We start from the raw sequence: 11630 nt of genomic DNA, 5'->3' as shown, positions 1-11630 counted from the left end.
AGGAGAGGAGAATGATGAAATACTTTCATCATTCTCCTCTCTGCTCTGGAGTTTCCACTGAGGTGAAAAGTAAGGTACAAATGATGTAAATAAATACATGTATAATTACACTGTTTATTTGCTGTGTCTATGTGGATAATTGCATCAGTAATGTGGAGGAGGAATGCAAATGAACGGGAGGATCTAAAAATGGCAACCAACTGAACATGCTCCAATTCCTGAAATAAAACCAGAATGAATGAGCATTGTGGTGCAATCCTAGGCCAATTCCAGACGGCCCTCCCCATCGCGAAACATCGCACGTCATCGCGCAGAAAACGCAAAATATCACGTTTTCTCGTGCGAGTTTTGCGCGACATCGCAAAACTACTCTAGTCTACGGCCATTGAAATCAATGGGCTTAGGCTGGAGTAACTCTGCTTAGAATTGCACTGTTAAACTGCAGCACCAAAAGATTATTTCAAATTATAAATACAAGGAGTGACCTAAATCTGCTCATCTTATTTAACAATCTTAAAACATTAATAGTCATGTGAATGAAAAAAGAAGCATTAAACATTTGCAAAGAAGCATTACATTAGCTGTCGGTTCTTTGTTTCTAGATATTTTCTAGTCCTCCCTGAATGCCTTTCTACATTTATTTGCCAGCTAGCTTCACAGTATTATAGTATAGTTCTACAAACCCATTTTGGTGCCCAATGATAATATGCAAAATATGGATTACACTGTCTGTTTTTTTCCTACAGAGGCTGGATAGACCGCTTGCAATTTCAAAATAGGAAGTTCCAGACAAGGACAAAGAAAATGTTCCCTTTGTAACACTACATTGTTTAGCAGGCTTGTGAACACAGGATTTCATCAGCCATGGTAAGTGCCTAATCTTATAACTGTTTTCAGTAAAGTAGAGGGAAAAGTTAAAATGACAACAGTTGTGACTGTTTGGGAAGCAGTTCAGGGCTGAAATCTGAATTTCAGTTCCACCTCTTGGACTATCCAGCAGTGCGGTGTGCCTCAAAACTTTTCAGATCTTTTGTTCCGAGTTGCCTGTCAGTCAGGCTGCACAAGTTGTGACCACCAAGCCAAATGCTTCCCACCAGCCAGGGGTTGTGGTCTGCTAATTGCTGGGTATAAACTGGAGGTGTTGCAGTAATGGGCTGGTTTTAATACTGAGAGGTATAGTGAGGCTGGTGGGACACTGTTCACTGCTCGTCTGTGGGTTGGTTCAATTTGGTCTATCCCAAGTTAAGTCTGCTGTAGAACCTGCTGATCTTTCAAACCAGAAAAGCAGCCAGGGAAGACAAATTTGCTCTTCTCTGAAAACACCACAGGCAAAACGATCCACAGTGGCAAACAGGCATAACTTCTGTGTGGGTTTTGTGAAATCTCTCTCCAATAACCAGTTATCAGATTCAAGGAGCTCAAATGATTAATCAGCAGATCTCTCAAGGCTCAAGTATAGCTTTAAATAGAAGAGAAAAGCTCTTTCCAGTCTGTATACTATTGTATCATTTAGCATACATTATGGATTTTTTTTAAAAAAAGAGATAATCCACTGATGTTAGGATGAGGGGGAAAAAGCTCCAGCCCAGGGTCATAAGAACAGCCCTGCTGGATCAGGCCAATGCGCCATCTAGTCCAGGTCCTGCTTCATACAGTCACATTGAAGGGGTCAACAAGGACTTCCCCTGTTACTGCCTCCTAGCAGTAATATTCAGGCATGTGCTGCCTCTGTACACAGAGCTTCCCTTTATTCACCATGTCTAGTCACTGCCACTGATGGACTTCTCCTCCTGGAATCTAATTCCATCTTAAAGCCATCTTTGTTCATGGCCATCACTACTGGCAGTGAATTCCACATTGAGTGAAGATGCGTTTCCTTTGCTCCCTGAACATATTGCCTATCAGCTTCATTGGTTGGCCCCAAGTTCTATTATTATGGGAGAAAGTGAAAAAGCTTTCTCTATTCGCTTTTTCCACCCCATGCATAATATTATAACCCTCTCTTATGTCCCTCCTTGGTCACTTTTTTCCTAAACTGGAAAGACCCAAACTCTTTAGCCTTTCCTCATAAGAAAGGTGCTTTCATTCAACTCCTTTCATTATTTTGGTTGCCTTCTTCTGCACTGGGAGGGGCTGCAGTGGGAAGAGGAGGCAGAAAGGGCTCACTTGGCAATTCCACTCCACTCATGGATCACACTGGATACCAGCCTTTGTGCTTGACTCTCATGGCAGTCAGGAGGAGGGTCAGCCCCTATTCATGCTTAGACATGGGCACGAACAGAAAGAAAAAAAAAGAACATCCACGAACAACGAACATTGACGAACGTGATCCTGTCATGAACATGTTCATTGTTCGTTGTTTGTGGGGGCCAGCAGGCTCTCCTCCAGCCATCAAGATCCCTACCGCGCCACTCCCAGAAACCCTACCTGAGCGGGCAGCAGGAAATGTACCAATAATAAATAATAGCTTGGCCCTAGAGCCTGGCAGCAGCCATGGAACCGGAAGGGGTAGATCCCTATCCCACCACACACAAAGAAAATTCAAGCTCCAATGCACTCACCCTGTCTCTCTAACAGCAGCTGTCTCTCCCTGAAAGCCAGAGCTGGGAGCCCCTCTCCCCCCTGGTCTTTTTCTCTTGTAACAAATTTGGAGCTCCAGTCCACACTTGGAAGGCAGATCTGCCTATCAAGCGAAATTGGGCTTAAATTGGAGATTCCAGGGCAACAGCAGGAGTTCAGACAGAGTTCAGACAATCCCTGCCTGAGTTGCCGTGGGAATTGATTGCAGGTGCCAGACTGTCTGGCTTGACGAACAGCAACAAATGAGGCTTGCAACAACCACCTGTTCATTTAGAATGGGGCCTCACAAACAGCTTGTTCACGAACAGCTGAACAGGCTGTTCATGGGCTTTTTTGCGTTCGTAATGCTGTTCGTGCTCATCTCTATTCATGTTTACTTAGAAGTAAAACTTAATGAGTTCAGTAAAACTTGCTTCCTTCTTCGACCAGCCTCCTTTCAGGAGGGTGACACTGTCCCCCTAGTCTGTATAACATCTGTCAGTTCGCCACCCACTCCATGAGTTTTGGTGAGGGAAGGTCAATGTGACTGCTGCAAGATTTTATAATTTGAAATTGTTTTTATTGTGCTACCTGTTTTTATACATTGATGTAATCCACTCTGAGCCTGCTCTGCAGGGAGAGCATAGCAATAGCAATACTAGAAGTGTCCTTAGGACTGCAGCCTGTGATTTTAACGTTAATGGAATCATACCTAACCTCTATCTGTGTTTCTGAAAATTGATTTGGATATTTAATATAGATGTAAGTAGTTGTCAGGGGATGTACAAACTCGCCTCTGGTACTGGTTCTGTTTGTTTGATTTGTTTGAATGAAGCGATTGAATGCAAGGCTGGCCTCCACAGTTGCATCTTCAGTACTGCAACTTTCCATGTGTATTGACTCTAGAAGTTGGGAAACCGTAGTGCAATGCAGATGTTAAAATTGCGTTCTCTGAATGGGCTGGCTCCAACTAGCTTTGCCTCTGGTAAAAAAGGGGGTGGGCTGTTCCCCTGACCACCATGATCCCCAGAGATCATGGATCCTGTGTGGTTAAGAGCCATGTGGGATGGGGCTGTAGTGAAGGGAATTGGCTGAGATTGAGCGAAAAAATATGACTAGATCCAACGGTATGGATCACGTAAAACAATAGTATAAAGAAAAGTCAATAGGAATGTCCTAAGAAAACCTGTAGCAAAACAGAAAACTGACAGCATTTCTTTGTTCTTATCACTGGTGTCCACCACAGCCTGTGGTTAGCAGGACATAACAGAATATGGCCAAATATAGAATTAACATATTGTAAACATGACTGCAACAAGGGTGGGCATATTGTTCAGGGTCAAGGAAAATGTATCATAAGCTGGTGAGTTTCCTCTCAGCTAGTTTGCCTATTTTGCTTAATACAAATAATGTTTCGGTAAAATGGCATTAACATGTTACATTAGATTGCCAAATAGGAGGCTGGGAAGGTCATTTGGGAAGGGCTGTGGATCAGTGACAGAGTGCCTGCTTGCATAGACAAGGGCCTGGGTTCAGCCCCTGATGTCTCCAGGTGACAGATCTTAGGTAGCTGGTGGTGGGAAAGATTTTGTCTGAGGATTTGGAGTGCAGCTGCCAGTTAACAAACACAGTACAGAATGAGGTGGGCCATTGATGTGAGTCAGTGAAAGCTTGTGTCATGTTTAAAGTCCTTTTTTCAAACCTCAGAAGTCTCATCTCTTTTGTTTCTCCTGCAAATCCACACTGTACTTAACTGCTCTGTGCCAGAACTCAACCTATGGAAGTACCCAACTTAAATAAAAGGATGGAAACAGGTACATGTATTTTTCACAATTATAACTCCTTGTGGAGAGTTCCCTTGTCCATAATTGCTTCCCATAAGGTGATTTGTCAGCTATTGATCCCTGAACTTAATAGCAACAAATGTCTGAATGGTAGCCAAATTTTAATGAGGTAAGAGCAGGAACAGCCCTTGAGGGATGCTCTGTGATCTTCTTAACAAGGTCAACCACATTCGTGAAGGCAAGAGGTAAAGTTAAAGAAATGAATATTTGCCCCACGTTTGGTAGAAAATGTGATTTCAAGAAGAGGATTCCAGGGCTAAAATAGGCAGTTAAGCCACCTCGATTTGCTTTCAACAGACCATGGAGTGTTGTGAGCTGTGCTGCTCTGCCTTGGACACTTCACTCATAATTTCCTCAGACAGGTTCACACATGGATGTCCATCACTTGATCTCTGCAGCATCATGGGCGTGAATGAGACACCACAGATAAAATGCTTATATCATCTCAGAAATTATGATCTTCATGGTCCATTCCACTAGTTAAGACCTACCACACAAGCCCTGCTCTGTCTCTTCAGAGGTAAGGCAGGAGGCAACCAGAAATAGGACATTTTCTGTAGTGGCACATTGCTTCCTCTAGCCATTTGGCTGGTGCCTACGCTGCTCTCTTTTAAGGGCCAGCCCAAAATGTTTCTGTTCACACAGATTTTTAATTAAAGGATTACACTTTTAGCACCATTTTAGTGTGTTTTAGTCTAGAAACTCTTATTTTTAGCTGCTCAGTGGTAGGGTTGCTAGGTTCCCTTACCCTCCCAGCAGGAAGGGGAGTATCTGGCACTCACCTTGTATTTTGGCTCAAATTGGCCCTGTTTGGAGTCCAATTCAGCCCACTGCAAAGCACTGGAGAGCTCCCAGGCCCTGTACAATTACATCACCCAAGAGGCATGTTTCCCCACCTTTCCCCCCTGCTAGCCAGATGAGTGGCGGCAGGGGCAGAGGCTGGGAGCAGGGGATCCCCCACCCCACCGGGGGACCTGGGATCTCTACTCAGTGGTCTATGATTTTATGCTAGGTTTTTATTTAATAACGTTTAATAGTTTGTTTTTAATATTTATTTATTCAGTTGCTTCAGGCAGGTTCTCTGGAAAGGCAGCGTAAACTTTTTCTAAATAAATAAAATCAGTTTATACATTCAGCCGCCATTCATTGTAGCAAAAAATTGTGATGCATATATTGGTGGGCTTGAGCAGGGTCTGCATGTTTCAGGAGTTGTGACAGTACAAAGACACAGTCGATCCAGCAAAAGTGAAGTGAGAAGGTGGGACCATGTTGCAACCTGAAAGATTATGATATGGGGAGAGGACTTTAAATGTAGCAATGGGTATAAAAATATCTGAACGTAACCCTACAGTGACAAACTGGAGCGCTCAAACATAGGCATAACCAGTTTTCCACTACAATGGATTGTACTATAAAAGTGCTTCATTTCCCATCCACAACCTTGGAGAACTTTTGTTTCTGCAAAGAGCATATTTAAATGTACTTTGCATTTAGTTTAGGGCAGGAAATAGTTATGTGCATCCATGAGAATGTGGCAAATAACCTGCACACACAAGTGAACAAGTATTTTACATATGAAAATCTGAAAATGGAGAGAGGGTTGGACTTCGTTGTTTGAATGCAAATCAGCCTCTTTCTAGATAGAGTAACTTGGTTTTAATTGGTATTGGAGGCAATGATATTAATTTATTAATTAATTTATTAAAACATTCTTATACTGTCATTTTCATGGTGACACATATCCAGCCTAAGTCAGCAGAGAAAAGTGTTGCAAAACATTAAAACCAGACAATAACATCTGTAAAAAGTCCTTTGACATCCTCAACAGGCGTAGTTCATCTTCAGAATCTTAATCAGTACAACAGCTCCGTAAGGTAGGCTAAGGGCCAAGCTACAAGTGACGAATGACACTTGAACAGCAAGTGTATTTCTCCCTGTTCACTTGCCCTCCACTCAATTCACTTGCTGTTCAAGTGTAATTCGTCACTTGTAGCTTGGCCCTAATCTAAATTCCACTTGCATTACAGTTGAGGACCTTATGCTAAGGATACAGCAGTTTTTTGCCTAAAATATTGCGTTTATGTGTTTATGGCGGGCATGAGATATGAAGCAGAGATTTCACACACATCCTTAGCAATCTCTTCCAAAAGAAAGTTTCAGCATAATATTCTTCTCTCATTTCCTTGAATATATGGATCATGTCACCAAAACGAGAATCGTCGATTCCAGTCCAGTCACAGACAAGTGTCTTGTGTAACACATTTCGTGCTCGACCTTGAAGTATAACCCAGTGAAAGGGAGTCCAATTGAAAGAAATGATACAAAAGGGCACCAACCCCACCCCCCCGACTACATTCTGCAAGATTATGCTCAAACTACAATAAGCTTAGTCAGTGTTGTGAGCTCCCCTCCACCCCCACTTTTCTCCCTCGCTCATAACTATTCATCGGCAAAACAAAGTGAATGGTAATTGAAAACCTTAACATACCTGAAGCTGGCGACGTTCTTTCATTGTGCTTATTTTGGATTTAGAAATATGAAGTAGATAAAATGATATCTTTTATTGGCCCACCTAAAGTGGGAGCTGGTCAGCCATTGTATGTTTTATTAAGGCCAAATTTCAATTTTTGTCACTTTGGCGCTACCGCTCGCTGTGCCCGGATGAAACATATAGACATATGGTTCTTTAACCTTTTCTCTGCATAAACACGGGCAGAGAATTGTATCCTGCATCAGCCAGGATACAAGCAAAGTATCTGAGGTCATAATGGGGCAAGGCTCTGTCTAAGTCTCTGTTACTATTAACCCGTGTGAGCAGCCCTTTGTTGGCACTTGGTTCATGTGGGACAAAAAGGGATAAAGAGCATAGAGTGGGAGGAGTTTAACATTGTCAATTATATGGGCTGGGCTAGACTGATGTAAAAGTATGCAAGCTTCTGAAATATTGGGTTGATGTAAATATAATACTGGCTATAGGTAGGTTTTCCAGACCAGTCTGGCAACCAGCAGGAGATTGAGGGACAGGTTCATGGAATGGGGAGGGAGTGGCCATCAGCATGACATCACTTCAGGGAAAACTCAGAAGTGACATGAATCCTCTCTAAGAATTACCAAAAAGTCCAGGGTTTTACCACAGAGTTTGGGCCAATTCCTAGAGAGATGTGATGTCACTGCCAGGTCTTCCCACGACCAGTTTTTTTCCTCCTGCAGTTGCTCAGATTGGTGACAAGAAATATCAGATGGCAACTCTAGTTATAGCATAACTCTTAGGTGGTTTGGCTCAGTGGTAGAGAATATTTTGCATTCTCAAGATCTCAACTTCAGTCCTAGGCATCTTCAGTATAAATATGGTTGCCAACTCCAGCTTGGGAAATTCCTGGTGATTTGGGAACAGTGCCTAGGGAGGGCAGAATTTGAGGAGGGGAGGGAGATTAGTTCCAGGGGAAACTAATCTCTGTAGTCTGGAGATCAGTCATAATTCCAGGGGAACATTAGGTGCTACCTGGAGGTTGGCAATCATAAGTTTAAAAAAACCTGGGAGAAGGCAATGTGAAAGACCTGAAGACTTGGAAGGCCTTTCCCAGCCAGAGTAGACAATACTGACCTTGATAGACCAATGATCGAGTTAATCTATGACCATTTCATGTATTTCATGTCTGTTCTTTAGGATCCAGAAGCCAACCATTGTTTACCAAACTGTTTTTCATTCATTGAAACATGTTTTGTAATCCCTAATGGTGAATTCAAGGTAGAATCCTATGCATCCTGTCTATGGAGTACATTCCATTTAACTTTTGGGGTCTTTGTTTGGAGAAGAAAATGGGTACAGCATAGAAATGTGTTGCAGCCAGGTGTCATTAGATTCTTATCCATGCTTTCAGAAAGACGCTTAGTGGGTATAATCATGTAGCTAGAATAATCATGTAGAATCAGTTAGAAATGTTAGCCCCCAAACTTTAACTAGTGTAAATCAAAGTCACTCATACCAGTCAGTTAGGTGACCTCACAGCTTGCATAACCTCCTGCACATACTGTGTATTATGAGAACATTTTCCATCTTCTTCTTCTGTATCAGTAAAACAGAGGTTAACTTGAGAAACAGAAGTTCAGCTGTGTTGGTTAATCTTCTTTCTTCCCCTTTCCCTGCCCTTCCTTCCTCTCTCCTTCAAGTCAACTGACTCCAGGAGGTAAGAGAAAAGAATAGTAGGTGAAAAATTCCTCATTTGAGTATGAGGAACAAAACTTTATTTACTTACTTAAAACATTTATAAGCCCACACTTCTTCCAGATACCCAAGGCAACAATAACAGCAATACAAAAGCATACTGTTAAAAACAAGAAAATAAAAGTGGGGTTAGGAGCTTTAAAATAGAAGGCACCTCACGAAACAACCATCTTGAGGAGCCAACGCCTCCTGTAAAGAATTCCACTTTACCTATGAAACTGGGACATAGACCTCCTAATTTCTTCTGGGAGGGCCAGGGGGGAGCTTTAAGGGGGAACCACATTGCCTGGCCAGGCTGGGACACGGCCATATGAGGGACGGCTCGCACCCAGGGCAGAGGGTGGCTCATCAAGTCAGGTCAGGGTGGAGGTCCAAGGATGACCCCAGAACCTGTACCACCAGTTAGGCCCTTGCCGCAGTCCAAATTATTTTGTCGTTATTCAATAAAATGGCCCTTTATATCCCAATTCTGTTGTCTGTCTCTTTATTCCGACTTGGGGAGGGGGGGCAAGTCCACTTTACATGCCCTCTGAAACTAGGACATAGACCTCCTAATTCAGTCCACCCTCCAAGGCCATCATTTTCTTCATGGGAACTGAACTCTGTAGTCCAAGATTAGTTGTAATTCTCAGAAATCTCCAAGACTCCCATGGAGGCTGTCAACCCTAATCCTAACTCCAATCCTGTTTTCTCCAAAAGATAGGAAATATGAGCTCTAAGGTGGCATGTAATTTCCTGTTGCTCAAGGAAGTGGAGTGCAGCTTTAGCGATATGTTGCAAACCTCAAATATTAACAACTTCAATATGGGTTATCATAAAGTATTATATTTTTGCTCTGCACTGCATTTTTATGACCCAGGCTCCACAACATAAAATATGTTTCTTTGAAATTAAGGATACTCACCTTTTTGACAACCAAGTTCTATGAACTATTGTGAGTACTAGTAAGAAATCCTTATTAAGGGGCCTTTTAAACATTATACAGGGGTAATATTACCAGGTGACAAACAACATGGAGTCATATAAACAACTGGTAGTCATGTATATAAGTATACCTGAATAATACAAATACAAATATTCTTAAAAATCTGTTTGTCATGTATCTGCTCATCTGAGAAGATTTGACCACTATTTCGTACACATGGTCTTGTGCACTCTAATCAAAAAATGAATTGTGTTTGGTCTGTAACGTTTCAGCTATTTGCCAAGGAGGGAATATTTCCATTTTCCTGAATCATATGAAAACCAGCTTAGCCTTTAGTACGGCAAACAGCCCTTTCCTTTTCTTTTCGGGTCATAAATTTGCCACCTAATGTTGTATGCAAAACCCAGCAATGAGGTTTATTACGAGGAAGACAGCAGCGGATTGTTTCAGCTGTGAAGCACAAGGAAGCTGTAGAATAACAACAGCTGAGAGGATTTCAGTACCAAGTTCCAGCAATGACAACTTTCACACAACTGAAAGGGAAAGGAAAATTATGATCCAAAGAGCTTGTCATCAAAGCAAACACAGTATTTTTCAACAGAATCAGGTCACAGCCAACCAAGTGGCTGCGACTATTCATGGATGCTATAATTTCGGAGCTAAGACAATGAGTTTTATGATGTTGAACATCTTGGTTCAAAAATTTTGTCTCTATAGTCAGCATTGCTACAATATGCAATAATACCTTACAAAGTTGTTGCAAGCATTGCAACAACACGGTGAGGATGAAATGCCCTGAACACTATGAGTCTCTCTACACAAAACACCGAAGCATAGACAGAGCTGGTGGAGATCATTCCTCAAAGGGTTTGTTAATTTCATCTTCACCTCCCCAAAAGATTCTGTCAGTTTCACCTCTCCAGTCTCAAACTGTGTGGGATCGCAACCAGGGAGCAAGGAGGAATGGAAACAGCTGGAGCTGCCTTCCAGAGCTGGATTTGGACCTGGAGAAGTTATAGTGGGCTGAAATTTCTCTTCTGGCATTTCACAGCCCTTTCACACAGCTCCAGTGTATAGCAAAGCCTCTGCCCTGCTGCCGGCTCTGTCTTTTTAAACTACCCTTCTTGGCTAACATTGCATCTCCTGACACGTGTTCTTCACATGTCAGATGTCATGTGTGGAAAGACTCTGAATAAGGAGCCTAAAAATCAGCCTGAAGTGATTTTTTAAAGAAATTGTTCTAATCTAATTTTATATAAACATACACAAGAAAAGAATACATCTCCACACAACTAATACAATTTACATAAGAGTCATAATTACATATTTAATAATCAGAAAATAGTCTGTATCTCAAATAAATCAAAAACTTGCGTGAATTGCTCAAAGCTCTATAGAAATGCTTAAGTATTATTTTTTATTTGCAAGCCAGGCCTAAGTGAATTTATGTCCTTGTGCATTTAAGACATTTATATGATGCTTCTTGAAAGACCTGCTCAAGGCAGTTCACAACATGAAAAGAAAAACCATAAAACAAAACATCATGAAAATCAACTACCATTAAAACCAGCCAGTAAAACCTAGAAGCGTAAAAGCATGGAAAATTTAATTCCTATGGCAATAGCTGGGGTTTTATTTTTAAGAAGAAAAGCAGTTTGAACATGTTTATAAGTAAATAAAATAAAAAAAACTTTTAATGATAAAAACATCATTTTGAAAAACCAGTATTTACTCATTTTAATAGACAGTGCTGTAATGCTTTGTCCTTATGAAATTCTCCTGTTTTATTCCACAAGTTTCTTCCCTCCCTTGCATATTTCTTCTAAAAATGGCTCTCCTCCCCATGAGAATTTATGAACGTTTTAGTATAGAGGTACATCCCCAGCGACCAGTGGGCAAGCAGGCAAACTGCTGGGAGGTGGCCCTGGAATCCCTTGTCTGCCCTTTGTCCTGTCAACCAGATGTGTGCTCGGAACTGAATTTCTAGGCAGGCAATGTTTGATTCATACTGGGACTGAGTTGTGTGGCAAGAGGGGGACTGAAATGGCCCACTAAGCTGCAATTTCCCCAATGGGAA

The 11630-nt window shown here is 41.8% G+C and overlaps 1 protein-coding gene across 5 annotated transcripts in view; it reads left to right on the top strand.

The window, feature by feature from the left end:
• The first annotated feature begins 801 nt into the window (after window positions 1–801).
• The window catches only part of FYB1 (FYN binding protein 1), a 74407-nt gene continuing 63578 nt past the window's right edge, over window positions 802–11630 (top strand). For all 5 annotated transcript variants that reach the window (XM_054987104.1, XM_054987102.1, XM_054987103.1 and 2 more), the window contains exon 1: window positions 802–867. In XM_054987104.1, coding sequence (XP_054843079.1) covers window positions 865–867 — 3 coding nt within the window. In that variant the 5' untranslated portion in view covers window positions 802–864. The remainder of the gene's footprint in view (window positions 868–11630) is intronic.

This window comes from Eublepharis macularius, chromosome 8 (assembly GCF_028583425.1).
Source record: "Eublepharis macularius isolate TG4126 chromosome 8, MPM_Emac_v1.0, whole genome shotgun sequence".
NCBI classification, from domain to species: domain Eukaryota; kingdom Metazoa; phylum Chordata; class Lepidosauria; order Squamata; family Eublepharidae; genus Eublepharis; species Eublepharis macularius.
This window is presented reverse-complemented; position numbering and strand designations above follow the sequence as displayed.